The sequence below is a fragment of the Mus caroli genome, unplaced genomic scaffold (genome assembly GCF_978045245.1).
Source record: "Mus caroli unplaced genomic scaffold, Mus_caroli_1 scaffold_10, whole genome shotgun sequence".
Lineage (NCBI taxonomy): Eukaryota > Metazoa > Chordata > Mammalia > Rodentia > Muridae > Mus > Mus caroli.
The window spans coordinates 102,701,260-102,723,444 of record NW_028227265.1 but is presented as its reverse complement, the minus strand read 5'-3'; the positions used below and the strand labels follow the sequence as shown (position 1 = coordinate 102,723,444).

Genomic DNA, 22,185 nt, shown 5'->3' with positions numbered 1-22,185 from the left:
CATGTGCATACAGAAGAAAGGGAAGCTGTGCCATCGATCATGAAGAAGGTGAAAGAGGAAGAATAATGTTTCAGCCTCTTGTGTGAAAGCAGAGAGATATCATTCCTACCATGTCTGCTGCAGCCAAGACGAGGGGAACCAGCAGGTTCCAAGGAACAGAGAGACAGTCTAATGTCAGCATGCATGAGTGCCACCAGACATAGAAGTTGGCTGGACGTCATCATGGCTTGTACGGTCCTGGTCCAAACCGAGAAGCTACTAGTGGACTGTGTTTCACTTACCTCCATGACAGACACTGTGAAACACAGGCATTCTCATTACATAGGTCTGCAAACACAAGAAAACACCCCAGTGATGTTTTAACAATCGTATAGCCTCACTCTTCTCTCTCATCCCATCTCTCTCTGCGAGACAGTGAATTAATAAGATAAGTCAGGAGTTAGGACCCAGAGAGATGTTTTTAGCCTCACAAGACCTGACAGCTCACTGGGCATCAGCGAAGTGCACTTTAAAAAAACCCACACCAACGGGAGGTGACTTGTGACTATTTTCATCAGGCAGCTGGTCACGATCCCCTTGGGTTGCATCGAGGCTCTGAACCACTTGTATTTTGTTTTTTTGTTTTGTTTTGTTTTTTTAAACCCTGCTTCTTTCCAGTGGAAACACTGTGCTTGAAAGGAAATTGTCTCTCTGAAGCAGACGTCATGACAGGCTTCCTCCGGGTCTTCTTGGCTCTCAGTGCCACTCTCTCAGGTAAGATCACCTTAAACTAAATGTAAACTGCAGGTGTCTGTTTCTTCACAGGAGGGAAAACAAACCTGTGGGTCATGGTATTATTGTAAAAGTCAGAGGTTGATCCCTTTGAGCTAACCTTTAAAATGTACCTCAGATGGAGAACTCCATAAGATCTCTAAAAACAGACTGCTAAAGAACCCAGAGCTTAAGTTCAGTTTAAGGCTTGCTCATTTACTGCATGTTGCTCTTTTGAGTCACTGTGCCTCATGAACTGAATAGACATAAAAGAGGGAAATGTTACCCCGTGCACTGAATGTTGCTTCCAAGACTGTTAAAGTGCTCAGCTGAAATTCACTAGGTGGACATTTTTATATCATGTCTACTAGCAATTGCCAAGCCTCTGTGTAGATATTTAATTTTCTACAATATATCCCATGGACCTGTTACTAATTTAATACATTTTTGCAAACTAGGAAGCTTTATTTACTTCAATATTATCATAAAAATGTCTGTGTGATGTCTTGCAAGTAATAAAAATGATAATCAACTTTTGGATGTTCAGCATACATCTGACTTTTTTTTTTGCCTTAATTTATTACAATGTTTCTTTTACTATGAAAGAATTGGTTCTTACAATGCATTTCCTAAGGATAGTTAGCCATTAGCAAATAGAAAACTAAATGTCTGTTTGCTATGTGACCAATGGAAAAAGGAATTGTTGATTTGAAAAGGGAATTAAAAGGAGGTAAGGATAAAAATACAAAGGGAGGGGCCAGGCAGTGAGGAAGGCACTCCTGAGTGTTTGGGGGACAGTGGTCGACTACATGATAGCTTTCTGGGATTTGAAATAATTTAATTGTTACAAAACTTAGAAACAAAGATGTTTTGTCATGAAGATCTTGGGAAGTGTTGTTCCATGAGTAATTTGTCTTTATTTCTCAGTAGTTTTTTTTTTTTTGTTTGCTTTTTCCACATTTGATTATTACAACTTTTAGGCTGAGAGCTGAACTTGTAGAGCTAATTCCTACACTTCAATATCATAGGCTGTGAGAACCACACTGACACGGCCTTACACACCTTCAGAAGTCACCTTCCACCATGCCCATGGTTCAAAGCAGGCAGAGCAATGTCTAAGGGCAGAGAACACCAAGCTCACTCCCAAATGCCACCAGCTCTGTTCTCTGAAAAGTCTTAGGTATAGTCTTGAAATCGTAATGATAATCAACTTTCGGCTGTTTGGCAGATGATGAATGTTCTTACATCTGACTTTTTTTTGGGGGGGGCTTGATTTATTAGGATACTCCTTTTACTATGAAAGAATTGGTTCTTACAATGCCCTGGTTAGCAAAGATAATTAGCATTAACTCTAGGTCCAACTATGCATTGTCCTCTGTGCACAGTAAATAGCCCATCAGAAAATTGAAATTGGAAGAGAACCTGGTACTTTTTCTCCAGTGTGGAGGTTGCAGGAGTGTGAACCTGTATTCTCTGTGCATTTGTTTTTCATAGATCATAATAATAATATAATAATCCGGAACCAACCTCACTCTGAAACCTCGGGAGCCAGTGCAATCTACTTAGATTTTTGGGTGGACCCTCCCCTTCCTTATGTTACTTCATTTTACTACTCACTGTAATAATATTCAATTACACCAATTTATTTTTCAGACAACACTGGATACCCTTTCATCCTTTTTTGTACCTTTGGGTTTGGTCGATAAAAACAGTTGCATATTACTGTGAGACATATCTTATGTTCATTTTTCACATCTGAGTGCTTGTGTCTGTTCCCAAAGAAAGAAAACTCTGGCCTATTTGCCTGCCCAGCCCTCTTCCTAGGGGATGGTGTCTGTTTATTCATTTAATGAATATTTATTAAGCGTCTGATGTACCCTGGGAATACTTCCAGGATGTGTGGATGCATGAAGGAATAGAGCAAAGTCATTCTAATAAGCTCTCGGGCTTGGAAGAATCCATTAAATATTTACTCTTCAGGTTCACCCTGAGTACCAGATCCACACGTTAGCAGAAGGGACTACCATTCCTGTGGCGTAATAATAGAAAGGAAAACAAAAATACAGCCAAAGATGTCAAAAACATTGTATCTCTCACTTTTAATTGTTGGAATTATTCAACTATTAAAACTTTTTCAATCAATACTTTTCTCTCAGAGTTGAAGATCACCAAAGATGCCATCTTTAGCAAAATCATAATGAACCATGGAAAGTTTCACTGGTTTTCTTGTCAGTTATACCTCGGAATGACTGAGTTTGTCAAACTCTAATAAAAGGAAAATCGGTATGGGAATGGGAAGAGAGAAGGGGACCTGGTGGTCTGAGACCAGGAACATTTGTCATGAATAGAGAATCTAGGAGGGAAAGTTTCAAAGGAAGAATTCTGACTGAAGCTGGCATTGGGCACCAGTGGAGGGCTCTGCCCAAAGAGAGACACATTAAGCATTCTCTTTTATAATTCCTAAACTAAACCCAAAAGGTCTCAATTAGTGGACCATACTCTGGGGCTACTGCAAGGATGCCAAGATTCCTGCAAGCACAGAGGAGTCAAAGCAGTCGTCTACCCCACCCTTACCCTGCACAAGCTTTGCTCAAGACGAAGATTGAATCAGGTCCAGATACCAAGCCTCTCACTCTGGGTCTGGTATCCATTGTGGTTCAGCACAGATCTGCCGGATTCTCATTTTAATGAGGGAGGGATTTGGCAAGGGTCTTGGCACTCTGAGCCAAGAGAAGCATCACCTCTGGTGCACATCCCAGGCTCCAAATTCCTGTGTATATAAAAAGCAGCAGGAGGCACAGAAGCCCCCTCTCTGCCTCTGACCTTGTGTTTTCTGGCTCTGTTTGTTCCTTCCTTTTCTAGTCCTAGACCTGAGAATTTACCTGTCTGCATGCAATATATATATATATATATAAATTCCTCCCCCGCAAGGAAAAACCGGAGAGTGTGAGTAGAGAGACGAGGAACAGGAGAGGATGGGAGAGACTAGGGATTGAGAAAGCTCCATCAGGTGGCAGGTCTCTACTCCCACTGCATTACACACATCCAATAGATGCTCAAGGGATGGTTTTCAAAGTAACTAGAAAAGGGGAGATAAGGATTTCATTTGAAGCAGGACCCTTCCCTCCCTGTAAAACCTTCTATGTCTGCCTCCAAGGAGAAAGATTGCAGATTGACACCTCCACTAGAGAATCTCTGGGCAAAGTGACGAAGCCCCGTGGTCAGACATCAGCTACAGAAGGGAACTTCTGAGCAGACTATGAAACACCAGAATGACGTGCTCTCCTGAGATCATACAGATATTGTTTGTGCCTTAGTTTTAGAATGTCAGACTCTTCCAAGTGCTAGGCTGCACTAGACAACACGGTGTTGCTTAGCATTTTTGAGCCTGCAGTAAAACGCAATTTGTGAGCATAAAATGTTTATTTTTATCTTGCAGTTGGATTTTCTAGTCTATGATCTTCTTTAGGGATTTTGGTGAGGCAGCAGATTGTGGCAGGAAGATAGACTTGCGGGGGGGGGGAGCTGCTTACGTTGTGAGTCAGAGTATAAAAAGGAAAAGGATTCCAGTATCTTATAATCCCCTCAAATGTACCCTTCAGAACCTTAAAGATCTTCCCTAGTCTTCTTCTTAAAGGTTCCAGTACTTTTCAATAGCCTCCACCGAACACATGGGTCTTGGGGCCATTGAACGTCTAGACCACAGCAAACAGTAAAGCACACTGGAAACTGCATGGTATCACAAACATCAGAAAGAGCAATACTAATGAACATGTGTTTCAGAATCAAGCTTTTGAGACTATTTTACCATATGTGTGTGTGTGTGTGTGTGGTGTTTGTGTGATAGTTCAGACACCCCCTTGCAACCCTCAGATAATCCCAGACAGGTAGAATGGTCTGACTCTGCAGTCTGAAGATCACCAGCTGCTGTTTGTTTCCAGCCTAGAGCCAAGCAAGTTGCTTCTCCTCTCTCAGTATCACAGCATCTTCACCTTACAATGCAGGGTTTGGATTAGCATGGAGAGTCTTTTCCGGCATGTTCTGGCATCTCTATCATTTCCCCTTTCCACCGTTCTTCACTCACACTGAATATGGGGAATACAGGCTTCTTAGAGGAGCCAAGGCAAGCTCTCCTGGCATCCCAGAACAGCTTCTTGCCTTGCCATCAGACAGTGGAATGTCTATTAGAGTGTTGGTCTTGTACTATCAATGTAAAGGATGAATCAGTTTGCAAGACAGAATCCATTTCTTTCTTTCTTTCTTTCTTTCTTTCTTTCTTTCTTTCTTTCTTTCTTTCTTTCTTTCTCTCTCTCTCTCTCTCTCTCTCTCTCTCTCTCTCTCTCTCTCTCTCTCTCTTTCTTTCTTTCTTTTTGGTTTTTCGAGTCAGGGTTTCTCTGTATAGCCCTTGGCTGTCCTGGAACTCACTCTGTAGACCAGGCTGGCCTCAAACTCAGAAATCCACCTGCCTCTGCCTCCCAAGTGTTAGGATTAAAGGCATGCGCCACCACGAGAATCCATTCATTTCTGAAATCTTCTGTAGTTTTGTGTATCTGGGAGCAGTGAGCCAGGGCCTCTGCCTGTCATAGAATGTGACCACTGCTAATTCATTTGTTCGCTCATCACACATCTGTCATTAAATATTTATCAAGGCCATAGTTTCAAAGAATCAAATATGCCCATTGTCATTAATATTTTATTTTAAAAGGACAAATCATTAACTTGTCTGGGCTCATCTTTGGTTCCTGCTATAGTTACTAAGGCATTTATTTATTTTTTAAAAACTTGTTTGCTTTGGTGATGAATTTTGCTTTGGTCAGAACAGACTTCTCACAGCCAACTCCAGCTGCCACAACACAATAACTACTACAAGTTGGTGATTTTAGCAGTGGGCAATCGTTTCTCCCAGTCTTGAGGCTGAAGTTCACGCACAGGGTTGAGAATTCCTGGTGAGAGTGCCCTTCTTGGAGGGCAGCTATTTCTTCTGGATCCTCCCACAGCCCCTTCCTCTGTTCCCCCTCCTTAGAGGCTGTATCTTCAAACATACTCACCTTGGGGTTGGGGGCTTCCATGTATGAATCTGGGCCACACAAATGTTTAGTCTACTCTAAGCAGTACAAATTTGTATGCTACGGGAGCCCCACCTTTTAGTAAATACAGTGTGAAATGTGTTTTCTTTCATGGGAGAGCAGAGTCACACATTATTCTTGGAACCAGATGAAAAGCAAGACCTGGATGTCAGCATCTTAGACTTTACTGCGCATGATACCTCATTTCCCTTCAAAAGAACTGTAGAATTGTTTTGAACAGTTTTCTGGATGGGCCTGAAAAATTAAAGGACAAGGGACTGGCTTGACCTCAGTGAGACCTATCGCATCCACATAAATATTCTCAGGGCACAGGGTTGTTTGAGGTAAGAAACGTGTGGAGTGTGGAGTATGGTGTGTGTGTGTGCGTGTGTGTGCATATGCACAAACACATACAGAGCATTACTCTGTAGTTATTGGCATTCCTTGAGTGTCTCAATTGGCCATTTGAGACGTCATAAGTAATTTGTGCTAGTTGGGCTAAACTAGACTTAGAGGGGATACTTGGGGAGTTCAGCAGCTTAGTGGGGTGGTGCCAGTGAGAGATGAGGGAGACCAACCTCTCCCTGGAGGTGGGCAGGTACTTTTCATAGTTACAGGATAGTTTAAGTCACTAATGGTATTGATTGCATGTTCTTCATCTGATTACTGTAAGCAGTACTTCTGATGTCATTCTTGTAAGTAAGCAAAGATGCTGAAGGATTGGACAAGAGAGATGGTCCTGTGGTTAAGAGAACTTACTCCTCTGCAGAGGACCCCAGCTGAATTCCTAGCACCCATGTGGTGGCTCACAAGCAGTCTGTGACTGCAGTTCCAGGGGATTGGAAGCTGTCTTCTGACCTCTGTGGATACCAGGCTGCTTTCAAGTACTGCACATATGCATGCGCAGGCAACACACACACACACAAACACACACACACACACACACACACACACACACACACACGAAAAATAAATCTAAAAAATAAAAAAATAAAGAAGATGCTGGAAGACAGGGCAATTTGTATCATTACTTGGTAGCTGCAGGAGTTTCCCTTGCTGCTCCAGACATCTTGAACCAAGGTGATGTCAGTTAAATGCCAGCCACTCTGGTATTATCTGAGAGCAGATGCTCAATTACTAGTGAGCTCGAAGCATGATTAGGCGCTCCAATGCATGGTAAGGTGGGTTCAGGACAGAGAGGAAAGGACCCTTAGAGAGTGTTCCCTACAGTGGCCTTAGCAACTACTAGGTGGAAGGAACTAAAAAGAAGGAAGAAAGGACAGAAGGAAGGATGGACGGAAGGAAAGAAAGAAGGACAGAAGGATCATGAAGCTAGCTAGGGAGAGCCTTCTAGAGCTGAAGAGTCCTGGCATGTGCTGAAAGAAGCATGTTGGCCTAAGAGACAGAAGTGAATTAGGGATGAGGGCTCAGAAGGAGGAGTTGGTCCTTAGGAAAGGGTTAGCAAGCAGGGAGGTGTGGTAATTACTGCTCCCCCCCCCACACACACATTTGAGGTAAACCATCTGGAGACTTGAGCAAGAAAGACCCAGTCCTCATCTGGTTTTATTTTATTGAAAATTGATTTTTTTCTCATATAATATGCCCTGATTATGGTTGTGCCACCCTCTACCTACTCCTCCCAGTTTCACCACCCCCTTCCATCTAGATCCATCCTTTTTTTTTTTCTCTCTCATTAGAAAACAAACAGGGTTCTAAGGGATACACAGCAGAATAAGACAAAACAAACAAACAGAAGCAAAAGGGTCCAAGAAACAGGTAGGTATAGATGCAGAGACCCATGTGTTCACTCAGGGATCCCGTAAAAACACAAAACCGGAAGCTGTAATCTACATGAAAAGAACATATAGAAGGAAGGAAGAGAGGGAGAGGAGAGGAGAAAGGGAGAGGGAGGGAGGGAGGGAGGGAGAGAGAGAGAGAGAGAGAGAGAGAGAGAGAGAGAGAGAGAGAGAGAGAGAGAGAGAGAGAGAGAGGATAAAAAATTAAGAAGCAAGAAAAAGCCCTGGCACGCCATTGAGTTTGCTTTCCGTTGGCCGTCAGAAGACAGTCATGTAGCCCTACTCTTAAGAACAGTTTGTTTCCTAAGGGAGACTGCCCTGGAAAAGACTGAATCTTCATTTGCCGGTGCTTATTATTTGGAGATAGCATCTGGGTTAGGGAAGGGGGCATGTAATCACTTCTCCTTTCAGCTCTAGGATACATCTGGTGTTACCCCGTGAAGGTCCTGTGCATGCCGCCTCAGTCTCCATGAGTTCATACGTACATCTGTGCTTCTCTGTTTAGAAGGCCTTGATTCTTTGGTATCCTCAATCCCCTCTGGCTCTTATACTTTTTAAAAACTTCTGTTGATTCTTTGTGAATTTCACATTGTAATCCCAATCCCCCTCATCTCTCTATCCCTCCATCCCCAAAGGAATATATATATATATATATATATATATATATATATATATATATATATATATATATATATATAAAACCAAGCCAACCAACCAACCACAAAAACCACCTCACTGTGGAAGCTTCAGTATGTCACCCACACAGAATACTCTTTTGCCCAAAACAATTTACTTGGTAGTAAATGTTTATTGCAAAAGGTCACTGGTCTGGTTGGAGGCCTCTGGCTTCTGCTATGCTATCAATACTGTATCTTCACCAGGACTTCTCTGTTAACCTGTTTTTGCCCAGTGTCATGGAGATCCTGCAACTTTGGTTCTGCAGGACCAGTCCCTTCACATGCTCCTGCAGATGGGGTAGATGTGTGGGAGAGTCAACTCAAAGGCATGGATCTGGGCCTGGTTGATAGCTGAGTTAGTCAGCCTGTCAGCTCTCCTGTTCTCATACTGCCAGGCCGGCTCTCCCACTTTGCCCAGGAGAGGGGCTGGGCCAACTCTCCTGCCTGCAGCAGCTGGCAAAGGGCAGGACTGGCTCTTCTGTGTTCATGTCATCAGGGGGCCAGCTCTTCCACAACCATGCTACCAGAGCCAGGTCTTCAGCACTGCCCCAACAAGGGGACAAGGGGTGGGACCAGCTCTTCCATGCTCATGCCCCCAGGGCTGGCCCACCTGCATCTATGCCACCAGGACCAGCTCTACTTTGCTGCCTAAGTGAGGTGTGGGTCAACTCTTCCAGGTGCTGCAGCCAGTGAGGGCCAGGGCAAGTTCACTGGAGTGCTGGAGTGCCACAGCTAGCAAGGGACAGGGCCAGCTCTCCTGTTGTCACCCAACAGGGCCAGGTCTCCTACACTGCTTAAGTAAGAGTCAGGGCCAGCTCTGGGCAGCCTTTGAATATCAACATGGCCCCAGGCTGCAGCCTCGATCAGGCACATGCACATCGCCTTCAATGGTAACGTGGACCAAGGATGCTGTAGGACCCAGACATGACCTTCGGAAGCAACACAAGCTAGGGCATCACGATGGTCCAAGCTGCTCACACCAGGTTGTCTTTCACCACCCCTGAATTTCCAGTTCTGTCTCTCTTCACAATGCACAAACCATTCTGCTTCTTCTCTCCTGTTTCTCTATCACATACTTGCTCATCATAGTGTCGCCTGGGCCTCTGGTGTCTTCTGCCCCACCCTCGCCACATTGACTCTTACGCTCTTTCTTCCACAGGGTTCCCTGAGGGGAAGGATTTGATGGAGACATCTCATTTAGGGTTGAGTTTAGGTCTTTGTATTTGTTGCCATCTGCTGCAGGAGAGAGCGCCTCTGATGATGGCTGAGCAAGGCACCGATCTACGAGTATAGCAGAATGCCATTAGGGGTCAGTTTATTGATACTTTCCTTTAGCTGAATAATAATAGTATTTGGTTTTACCCCAGCTTCTGGGCTAGCTCATGTTCTTGCTCATCCAAGCAGAGTTGGGTATGGATCCAATCTATGAAGTGGGCATGAACTCAAATCTGATTTTGGTTGGTTACTCCCACAGGTTTCCGCTACCACTGCATTAGGGTGTCTTGCAGGCAGGTTGCCATTGCAGATCAAGGGATTTGTAGGCTGGGTTGGTATTTATGTTTCTCCTTTGGTAGCATTCAGAGTTCTTTCCAGTACCAAGACATGCCATCTTTGTGGGATTTTCCTTTGATGAGAAGGAAAATCTTTCTTCTCTGTCTCTTCTGATTAGTTTCAATGTGAAGTCTATTTTATCAGATATTAAAGTGCCTACACTTTATGTGTGAATGTGTCTGTGCCTGTGTGTGTTCCTTCCTCTTTTTATTTGCTTGTATGAGATTTGTTATTCTTTGTGTTTTCCTGGGTTTTCTTCTTGAGCTTGAAGTTTTCCTTCTAGAACCTTCTGTAGGGCTGGATTTGCATATAGAGATTGCTTAATTTTGGTTTTTAGCATGGAATATTTATTTTCTCCATCTCTTGTGATTGCACGTTTTGCTGGTTATAGTAGCCCTGGCTGGCATCTAGGGCCTCTTAGAGTCTGTAGCACATCTATCCTGTCCCTTCTCACCATCAGAGTCTCTGTTGAGAAGTCATGTGCAATTCTAATAGTTATGCCTTTATATGTTAGTTGGTCTTTTGCAGCTTTTAATATTCTTTCTTTGTCCTGTTTGTTTAGTGTTTGTTTATTATGTGCCAAGGGGACTTTCTTTTTGGTCCAGCCTATTTGTTATTCTGTGTGATTTGTGTACCTTGATAGGCATCTTCTTTAGGTGAGAGAAATTTTCTTGCATGATTTTGTTGAAAATATTGTTTTGTGCCCTTTGACCTGGGTCTCTTCTCCTTCCTCTACTCCTATTATTCTTAAATTTGGTCTTTTCATAGTGTTTCAGATTTCCTGGATTTTTTTTTGTCTGCTTTTTCATTTAACTTTTTTTTTTTTTGGACCGAACTATCCATTTCTTCTGTCTTATCTTTAGTGCATAAGATTCTCTGTTGTAATTCCTAAGTTTTTCAATTCCAGATTTCCTTATTTTTTTTTTTTAAAAATTGATTTTATTTATACTTCCAGGATTTGAATGCTTTTATTCATTTCCTTCCATTGTTTGTATTTGTATCTTCACAGACTTCTCTAAGGCACCTAGTAATTTCTCCTTTAAGGACCTCTATCATATACACGAGGATTATTTTAAGGTTCTTGTCTCGTGTTTCAGCTATGTTGCAAATGTGGGATGGTGGTTGGGTTCTAGTGGAGATACACTGTCCTGGCTGTTACAGATTGTGATTTATGTTGGCATCTACACATCTGAGTTTGGGATGATTATAATTCTAGGTGCTGATATCTGGTTTTATGTTTGTTGGGTGGGTGTTTTGTTCCTTGCTTTATGTAGCCCTCTCTCATTCTTAGTGACTGTGTGTTGCCTGGTAGGATATTCTTCTGGGACCCTGCTAGGTATAGCCACTGGGGGTTACAAGTAGAATGTGTTTCTAGGTATTCAGAGCTACACTTAGAAAGGGGATGGGCTAGAAGAGGGGCACTGAGGGGGGTCTACAAGAGGGCAGGAAGCTGGGTATTCTACCAGTGTCTACTTAGTCCCTGGGAATGGGGGTAGAGAAGGAAGAGAAGCCACAACAGGAAGTCTGCTACAGAGCTGGGGATGAGAGTAGGGAATGAGATATGGAGGAGGGGAGGGAGAATGAAGATCTGACACTTGCCTCCCTGTCTCCTTGTTTCCCTGGCTGGCATGACTTTGGGATTCTCAGGGGATGCCTGATCAGTTGGGTGCTGGGACAATGGAATGAGTCAGGAGGGAGGTTGGAGGAGAAGGTCTGTGTGGTGTGCTTGAGATCCGGGCAGAGAAGAAGGGAAGGCCACAGAAGGTGTCTGCTACAGACCTGGCATGAGACTGGGGGATTGGATTTAGAGGGGAGATAGGAGAGGTGAAGATCTGCTCTTCATCCGGTTTTCAGCGCTAACTTCTGGGTAGTAGGCAGGTCAACAGTCGAGAGAAAGAGAGAGAGAGAGAGAGAGAGAGAGAGAGAGAGAGAGAGAGAGAGAGAGAGAGAGAGAGAGAGAGAGAGAGAGTAACAGCAGAACGCAAGGATCCAGAGTCTGTGTCAGGGTGGCAAATGGTTGGAGTGGGTTGTGGAGATGCTGGGAAGCCATCAGGGTGAGGTCTGTTTTGAACTCTGGGGTGGGAGAAGGAGGAGCCATGCAAACAGCTTTTCCAAGAAGAGGCTCCAGGGAGTCTCCATATTCCCTCCCCTGACATTTCCCGGAAGCTTTTTGGTCCCTTAACCCACTGCTGCCCTGCTTCCTCGATCTCTCTGCTTATTAATAACAGACGAAGCACTAAAGTTCCAGAAGGGCGAGTTTTAAATGAGTAAACCCATCTGTAAGTCCACACTTCTCGCTCTTGCTCACACTAAGGCTTTTACTTTAATGCATTTTGTTTTCCTACAGAGCATTCTTGAGTGGAAGAGAAAGGGTGAGGCGCAGCTTCAGCTATAGCCCTTCTTCTTTCGTTATTGTCTTAAAAACAATTTTTATTTATTGTTGACAGATTCATACATCATATATGTATTTTGGGTATATATTCCCACACACGATGTCCTTTGTTCCCCTTCCACACCCTCTGCAGCTGTTTTGCCAGCAGGACCCACGCCCGCCTCCATGTTTTTTTTTTCTTAATAACCCTCTGAGTTTAATTAGGGTTGCTTGCATTGCATGGATGTTGGGTCATGGACAACTTCTCAGTGGTACTGTCTTGAAGAAAAATGACTCTCCAATTCCCCAGCTGGCATTAACTCAGATAGGGACAGGGCCTTGTGAGGCCCTTCCCCATATATGTTGAAACACATTTAAAAAAGATAAGTAAAATTTAATATTGCATCTTCTCCTTTTCTCCTCGTATGACAGATTTTGAAAAAAAAGTCAAATTATTGCCACATAGCTTCCTCTCAGTCTTAAAATATATATGTCTTGTTAGAAAACACAATCCTTGTATTTTACCCATTAATATTAACACTTATAAATTATTAATTAAGACAATATCTAAGAATACTTTAAAGGTTAGAAACTTGGAATCTTTTCCCAAGAGAAAAACGCAAGGTATCCTTTTTCTTCAGCCTTTTTGTTTAAAAATTTAAAATTTATTTGAAACATGATGACATCATTCTTCTTCCTTCCTCTCCTTTCTATGGCTGTCATGTTGTTTAACACACACACACACACACACACACACACACACACACACACACGACTTAGGTGAATTTTGTATGTGTAACCACAGCTCCCTCGAGTTCATGTGTACAAAGGCATGATGTAGATGTGTTGCGGGAAATATTAAAAAACTGATTGATCACGTTCCTGCTCTGTGCCTCTCTGCCCCAGTGGCCTGGCCAGCCATGCACTGGCAGTCGATGGCCAGCCTGTTTTATCTTGTGGAGACTCTGACTCAGAACTCCTCAGTCTCTCCACCCAGCTTACTAGGTTTTCACTACACCAACTCCATGGTGCTTCAAATTCCCCTAGGCCTTTGTGGTGCACATCTGGCAAACCCACACTTGGCTGCCTTAACTTTCTCTCTTGATCCCAGAGGAGCCACCACACGAAGGGAAATGCAACACAAACTTAATTCAGAAACAAAGGTAACTCAATCTCTGGGTGCAACGACTAAAACTTAATCTTGTAAGCCTTATTAAAATCTGATTTGTCTGTAGGTGAATCTTTGTGGATCCACCATGATAATGGGAAACTCTAGCAGCTACATCTTACCCCTCTGCTGTCCCTGTCCTGTTCCAAAAAGGAACCTAACTGCTTCCTCTCTTCTTCCATCCAACCCGGAAGTCCCGTCTACCCACCCAGTGATTGGCTCCTTTATTCATTAGGGGATTGGTTCACAAGAAGCCACCTGAGTAAGTGACACATTCCTCACTCCAGAAAGTCTATTCCAGGAGAGCAAGCAGCACAGAGCCATTCACAACATAGATGGGGTAGATGTTCAGAGGTCAGGATTTCATGGCACTTCTCCCCATCTTTTGCCCCTTCCATTTTTTTTTTCTTTCTGATCTTCCCTGAAGTCCCTGGACCTTGATGAGGGATAATATAGATGTCCCATTTAGGGCTGAGGAATCATCAGTTATTTGTACCTGTCGTGATTTTCTACATTGACGTCTGCCCACTGCACAAAGAAATGTCTCAGATCAAGGCAAGGAGTAACAGTAAAACATGAACTTAGACGTAATTATGTAGAAGGCTGTTGAGCTTTTGGTCTTGCTGTCGATTGTAGTGCTAAGTGCAGGCCCCCAAGACCCGGAGTCTGCACATATATCTGAACGATGCTCCCAAGTTATTTTTGATTGCTTAATAAAGATGCCAATAGCCAATAGCTAAGCAGAAGAGCTATTGGAGGGGTTTAGGATTCCCAGGCTTGAAAGAAGATGAGGAGAAAGGAAAGAAGCCACCATGGGTTAGGTGAGTCATGAAAACATGGCCCCAAGAGCTGGCCAATTGGAGCTAAGAGCAGCCCAGATGAAACATAGCAAGTAATAATTTGGGGTTATCGATAGGGAAGTAGATTCTAATAGCAGAGAGGGTAGGTATCTGCCCAACTCTTGTGCTGTTTAAGGCTTATTGGAAATATAAGAGTTATATGCATCTTTTATCTGGGAACTGAATGGTCAAAGGCAGGGTAGAAACCCTGGGGTTGGGATTAAATAATTTCTACAACAGAAGGTAGCCTGCTAGCATGTCTATTCAGCAAAACTCAGTAGCAGATTCTGTGCTAAGACCTGTGGAGAGCTAATTAAACTCTGCTTACATCATTCAACTGCCTTTCTGGTCCAAAGTCCCAAAGTCTACCCCATTCCTGAAAACCAAACCAAAACAACACACATAACAAAATCAACCAACCACCACCACCAAAGCCAGGGTTAGGCCTGTCACAGTAATAGCCTACCCTGCCCCCCCCCCCACGCCCCCGGGTAGCACTTCTCTATTAGTGGCTTTCCTAATGCTGTGATAAAACACTGTGACCAAGGCAACTTAGAGTAGAAAGGCCTTTGCTGGGCCTACAGTTTCAGAGGGGTAAGAGCCCACTATCATCACAGCAGGGAAGCCAGGAGACAGGCAGGGTGAGAGCAGCGGTCGAGAGCATACAGGAAATGGCAACCAGGAAGCAGAAAGCAAACAGGAAATGGCAGGAATCTTTGAATTCTTAAGGTCCATCCCCAGTGACAACATTCCTCTCTAGACCACAACTCCTAATCTTCCCAAACTAGGCCACCAACTGGGAACCAAGTATTCAAACACGGGAAACTATAGGGAAAATCTCAATCAAACCACCATAATCATGTAATTGTGGTAGGCAACCAATTCCAATGGTGATAGCCTCTGCTGTTTTGGGGCTGCCCAAGTTTGCTTACTATACCAGGACAGAACCTAACTGGTGGAGGAAAGGATTTATTTCATCTTACAAGGCCGTAATCCAACACTGAGGGAAGTCAGGACAGGAGTGTAAGGCAGGAACCTGCAGGCAGGCACTACAGCACAGACCATGGGGGATATGCTGCTTACTGGCTTGTTTTCCATGGCTTGCTCATCCTGCTTTGTATCCAAGCCAGGACCACCTGCCCAGAGGTGGTACCACCCACTGTTGGCTGAACCTTCCTATATCAATCATTAATATAAAAACAAGCCCTGACAATATTGCCTTTAGGCCCTTCTGTTGGAGGCAATTTCTCAGTTGACATTAGTTTGTATCAAACTGACAAAAACCTAACCACCCTATGGGATTTCTGGGGGCCTCCTTGACCCATCACTCATAGGGAGGTGTCACCCTCCTGAGAGTAAGATTTTTATTTTGTAACCGATGGCTTTTGGGAGCAGCATTATCTATCCATGTAAGAAATCTTTATTCAAACTCCTTTAAAAAAACCTATATTCTAAATTCGCTTACAAAGCCACAAGGCCTTTCATAGATTCTCCCTTACTCTGTTCTCTTTCCCATTGCCCTACCCCATCCCTACTTAAGCCGCTCCACCCCCTCTGCCTTAAGACACCTTTTCCCCTGGTCTCATTGGTCTTTCTAGTTTCCTCACCTTTGCAGGAAGTGCAAAGTCAATACCTAAATTTAAACATTTGAAGTTAGAATCCATATATGAGGAAGAGGACATGCTGTATCTGTCTTTCTGGACATGGTTTAACCTCAATATATTTTCCAGTTTCACCCATTTTCTTTTGCATTTCATAATTTTATTTTTCTTTATAGCTGAGAAACATTCCAGCATGGACAACATTTTCATTATCCATTCATCAATAGATGGGCATCTAGGTAGCTCGCATTTTCTTGCTATTGTGAATAAAGCAGCCATGAACAGGATATCTCTTTAGTAGGACAGAGTTCATTGGGCGATTGTCCAGGATGCATGGAGGTGGAGCATATAGACATTCTATTTTTAGTCTTTTGAGAAACTTCTATCCTGATTTGCATGGTCAACCCATCTTTCTGAGATGAGAGTGGTTATGTATACACCTTGAATTCCTCCTCAGTTAGGGAACTGCCTGTGGAGACCTCACGTATCCAAAGGGATGTCGTCTTCTTTCCTACATCCAACTGACAACCTCTAGATTTGGTTAGTAAACTTGGAGTGAGCCATTTTGCCTGTGATCATTGGCCATTGTGTGTGTCGCTGTGGAATCAGAGTCTTCCTGGGTAAAGACAATTCTACAGATTTAGTTCTTATAGGCTATCACAGGATATTGAACATTCACAGAGAAGCTGAAGATGCTAATTAGGGATCTCATTGCTTTAGGTTTGCCAGCACATGCTTGAATATAAAAAAAGTCTTCCTTAGAGTAGACCACATTTCTATGTTGGTACTCCAAACGAGGCTTTAGTTTTAAGTCAGGACCATTTAGGGGACTTACATATTGAGGAGCTTGTAAGAGTTCTTCCTGAGAGCTGACCAGGGAAGAACTTCCAACAGAAGCCATCATTGGAAAGAAGACAAGAAAACAGACAAAGGAATATAGTGGGTTCTCAGTAAAGATACAACCCTTTCCCTGGTTTACAGTCCTTGTGTGAAAAAATGAGTGTCTGGTGTGGGTCAGCCTCTGTTCTGAATGTGGAGTTACATGAAATAGATGCTGTCTGTGTGTGTCAACTCGAAGTCTAGGGGGAAATAATGAGAACATGTAAATATTCATACAATACACACATTATAAAGCTATACATATACAACACACCACATATGAAGGTGATACATACATGTATACAATAATATACACATATTAAGACCGTTGCACATACATATGTGTATTTATACAACATATATACAAGGCCAACATGCATACACAATGATATGCATATATATACAATACACACAGATGCACACACACACACACACACACAATCAACTGAGAAGATAAAAGGATAAATCCATGGTGCCATGAAGGAGCCAGGATGTGGGCAACGCACAAGAAGGTGGCATTTGTGGTGAGACCTGAAGTGGAGGGTAAGGTGGGAAGCTATGGGTGACACTTCAGAGACCTATGCGTATACACAGTGACAAGAAGTTTCTGGAAAATCTTAGAATCTGGTTTTGTCAGTGTGGGCCAGGGAAGTAGGGTGCAGGCAGAGAGTGGGGTTCAGAGCACCTTGCTTCAGAGCCTCTGCTGAGTCGGCCCATGGGAAACGGATGAAGGCTTCAGGCGTGGGATGCTGAGCCGGCTCTTCTGCTGCTCTTTTGATTCAGGTTCCTGGGTGACTCTCACAGCCACTGCAGGACTCAGCTCAGTGGCTGAACACGAAGACGCACTCCTCAGACATTTGTTCCAAGGTTATCAGAAATGGGTCCGCCCTGTGTTGAATTCCAGTGACATCATAAAAGTGTATTTTGGATTAAAGATATCTCAGCTTGTGGATGTGGTAAGTGATCCCGGACCCTGGGTTCCAAACAACACACATGCCTCAACGGGTGTGACCCCAGACATTTGTCTTTCCCTGTCACGATCACTGACATTTTATAAATAGGCTGTGTTGAACGGAAATCTGCCCCAAGGAGCCAGCGACATGTCCAGAGGAAGGAATGTTAGGTCATCCCATGCCGGCACTGTAGGAGTCTTGAGCAGAGGGTGGTGAGGGAAGTTAGAACAGACTGGCCCCTGGTAGGAAGCAGGGGGGAAGGGAGGGTGAAGTCCAGGGTGACAGGTGAGATCCCAGCTCCTTGCTGCCAATGCACTGGGCTGTCAGGGCTCCTGCACCTCTAGACCAGTGGTTCTCAACTTCCTGATGCTGTGACCCTCTATCATAGAGTTCCTCATGTGGTGGTGACCTCTGACAATAAAATTATTTTCATTGCTCCTTCATAACTGTAATTTTGCTATGGTTAGGATTAGTAATGCAAATATCTGTGTTTCCCTGATGGCTTTAGGCGATCCCTGTGAGACAGCGGTTTGCTGTGCCCCAAGGGGTCGCGACCCACAGGTTGAGAACCACAGACCCAGAGGTAGCCGATGGCAGTGCCCTGTTAGGGCCACTTGCCTGCCAGGAGATGATTCCTCACTTTCCCTGAAGTCATCCACACCTTTGCACCTCTGCTTACTTTCTCCTTAGGCTCCTATTTCTGCTACGTCTATGCTTGGAGAAACATGTAAGCATAAATTGCCCAAATGTAGGAACTCATTCTACTGTGATCCCCGCAGCCCTGGAGTTCTTCTCCCATGTGGCTCAAGCCTCTGTCCCTCCTCTCCACTCTCTAGACAGGCTAAATAACCCAGACTTCCTTCTGGAAAATTATACATAGTTTGTCTTAGATCCAGCTATAATTTCCTTTTTTGTACTATCAAAAGACTTCTGAGTTGTTCAGTTGCTGCAAGTATCCCCATAATGAATTGCTGCTTGATTTAATAGGTGGTTTCATTTGAGCAAAATATGCAGAATGCTTTAAGGTCACATAACATTGACTTGTTCTTAAGTTTGGAATCTTTGAATCTTTTGGGTTTTGAATGCCTCTAAAAGTAAGACTCAGGATTCTTCCTAATAAAAAAAAAATCCAAAAAATTTGAAACCCTTCACTTTCATCCTTTTTAATGGCCAACTATTAAAATTCTTTATGAGTTCTTTGAGGGCTTCAAACAAATTGCTTTGATACTGCCTCCATCTGTCCTCAGATTCACCTCCTATCCCTGTTCACCCAACCCTAAACCCTTGAAATAGCCCCCCCCAACACCAATTTATGATGCCTAAATATTCTTGGATCTGTGCATCATGGGTGGCTTAACCAGAGCTACCCTCTTGGAGAAAACCATCTCTTCATCTCGCACAAGCTAACAATGGCCAGCAGCTCCACAGCTAGGAATGGAATTTCCTGCCCGTGCCCACCTCGACACTGGGGTTTAGTCTTCCTTGGGCTTTCACAGGTTCTGTGCATACCTCTGTAACTGCTATCAGTTAACTTGTGCGGCTACCCTGAAGCGTCCTGGAGACTCTGTTTAGCGTATGGCCTTTTAAACTGTCTCTTTCTTAGGATGAAAAGAATCAGCTGATGACAACAAACGTGTGGCTGAAGCAGGTGAGGACCAGTCCCAGGCTGTGTGTGCCAGCCAGCCCAGGCTGCACTGACATTTGCTTTCTATTTACACACACTGTCATCTGGAAGTTCTCTAGAAACCTTAGGGCAGGACTTAGGAATGCAAGGGAATGGTCTGTTTTAACTTCAGCTGTGAGCACAGGAGAGCAGCCCTGTTACTGTGTGGGTATGCATCTTCCCGAGGCGCTGTTTCTCAGGGGTGGGACAGCATGGGGCAGCGGTGACACTGGACAGATGATGACTGATGATGACTTTGAGAGTCTGCTAAGTGACAGGTATTGTGCAAGATCTTAGGAGACTAGGGAAGATAAAACCCAGCCCTGTCTTCAAGGAGACAGGAGAGAGCTAGTTACTGTGTAAGTTTGTATAAGGCTTGTGATAACATGAAGTTACCACTGAGGTGGGGGGAAAGTCAGGGAATGCTTGAAAAAAGAGCAGATGTCTCACATGTGTATCTAGGTCAAACACAAGTCCCACAAACCAGGTAGGAGTGAATTTGTGAATCACATGAACAGTCTCCCCAATCATTCTCATGACTTCACAATGCTCTCTCACACGTAAGCAAACCAATGGAAACTTCCCAAACATTCGGCACACCTTAAGAAAAACAAAGACTTAAAGCACTCAGTTCTTTCCCTTTCTCCTTTGCTTCCCGTACTAGCCAATGAGGTCTCCTCCCAGCCACTGACCTCTACAAAGCATAACTGTCACATGTACAGGGCTCCCTCTAGCTGGACCTATTTTTATTCTATTGATTTTATTTTGCAGACTTGTTTGTCTTTCTTCTTTGAACTCTCAGAGAGTAATCAAATCCCCTGGGACCATAAATATCTTATCAGCAGACTTGCTGAAACCACACGAGGAAGGGCAATGTCATGACCCCTCAGATTCTGCATCACCGTGTTCAAAGTCCAAATGCATTTCCATCCATTCACCCATCTTTATTGCTTCCCAGCCCCTTCCCACACACTGCTCCACCACCCTCTCCCTAACCTGCCTCACCAGCCACGCCCTGACTCCCCATCCATCCCATTTCAGCTGTAAGCATTGTCTCCTCAAAATGCCCACACCATCTCTTTTCCCAGCACCATCTGCAGCTGGTGTGAGTTAGTCTCTGGCGGGGAGTTCATAGTTCTGGGGACCACCACTGCACTCAGTACCACTTAACAGGGCATATTCTGTGATACAATGAAATCCCAAGCAAAGTAAGTTCTGGCAGCTGCTTCATTTTACATCTCTATCTGCCCCCACCCCCCACCCCGTCCCCATTGATCTTGCTGCTGGAGGGCAGAAAGTAAGAGCAATTATTCTGACTTAGAAATAGTCCCCTGGGGGCTCACCTCAGTTCTCTTTGAACATCGTTTCTGAAATGCTTTCATCCTTTACTTTTTTTTTTATTCAAGAAAATTTAGGGGGTTCTTAGACAAACCCACATTAGCAAGCTGAGAATCTGTTAGCATTCACGGTCTGAAGGGGTGAAAGTGAAGACTTTACATACAGCTTCATCCAGGTCACAGGAGCAGCATCAGACTTTGCTCTTGGCTTTGAGACAAGGTAGTGGCCTCAAACTCATGACCCTTCTGCTCCCCGAGTGTTGGGATTATAGGCTTGGACCACCATGCTTAGTATGATTTTATTTTGAGTCTGATAATTTTCCCCTTTGTCTCTAAACAATTTCTCTGAAGATAATGTTTACCATCCATCTTGTGGTTCAGTTTAGTCTGTTACTTGTTGCTGGGACAAAAAACTGTTCCCTGTGTGTGTGCGTGTGAGAGAGAGAGAGAGAGAGAGAGAGAGAGAGAGAGAGAGAGAGAGAGAGAGAGAGAGAGAGAGAGAGAGGAGAAGAGAAGAAGAGAAGAGAAGAGAAGAGAAGAGAAGAGAAGAGAAGAGAAGAGAAGAGAAGAGAAGAGAAGAGAAGAGAAGAGAAGAGAATCCCTTTTCTGGAGAGCAAGTACATTTTGTAGATGATAAAAATGCTTATTGAGTCAGGACAAATAAAGGCAGAACACACTTAAATCAACACACTACTGAAATGGCTGAGTTCCATCTGAATCATACTGTTTAGCAATAGTAGAATTATCAAGTTTTACCAGCTAGTTTATATGTTGAAGTTTGACATAAAACTCATGGTACATAAAAAGAGGGCTCAACTGGTCACTTGGCAGGCTTTAAGCTTACAAGTTTTTAATTCTGTAAGTCTCTTCATAAAGTTTTATTTTAAAAAAAATTAATGTTTTATCTTTCCCATTTTAACTCAAGTTGTACACACAGCTGTTTTTCATTGTAGAGACACCCACCTCTCTTTACTCTTGAGTCAATAAGGTAGTCTAAAATATTGCTGCTTTGAAAGACTTTAGTTTCTGAAGTAGTCAAAGGTATTGCAAATTCAGCACAAGACATACAAGTTTAGTAAATAGAAGAGCAGAATTTTGTTGTTGTTTGTTTGTTTGTTTTTCAAGACAGGGTTTCTTTGTGTAGCCCTGGCTGTCCTGGAACTAGCTCCATAGGCCAGGTTGGCTTAAAATTCCCAGTGATTTGCCTGCCTCTACCTCCTGGATGCTGGGATTAAAGACATGCACCACCAGCCGGGCCAACAAAGTATTTTAAAGAAAGCCTTATTCACTGGGCTGGAGAGATGGCTCAGTGATTAAATGTGCTTGTTACTCTTACACATCAGCCAGGTCTCTTTGGCCTCTGTGGGCACCTGCACATGTGTGGCATACACTATAGACACACAGAGAAGTAAACATATAACTCTTTTTAAAAAGAAAGCCATGTTGCTTTAGGCACGAACTGGTTTCTAATAATATCAGTGTATGAAAATTTGACCACAGAAAATCTTTTAGGTACATTTACATTCAACCCCCT

General features: G+C 43.6%; 1 protein-coding gene across 1 annotated transcript in view; it reads left to right on the top strand.

The window, feature by feature from the left end:
- The first annotated feature begins 622 nt into the window (after positions 1-622).
- Positions 623-22,185, top strand: part of Chrnb3 (cholinergic receptor nicotinic beta 3 subunit) — a 35,329-nt gene continuing 13,766 nt past the window's right edge. Inside the window, exons 1-3 of the mRNA XM_021170563.3 lie at positions 623-753; positions 17,482-17,654; positions 19,255-19,299. Coding sequence (XP_021026222.1) covers positions 705-753; positions 17,482-17,654; positions 19,255-19,299 — 267 coding nt within the window. The 5' untranslated portion in view covers positions 623-704. The remainder of the gene's footprint in view (positions 754-17,481; positions 17,655-19,254; positions 19,300-22,185) is intronic.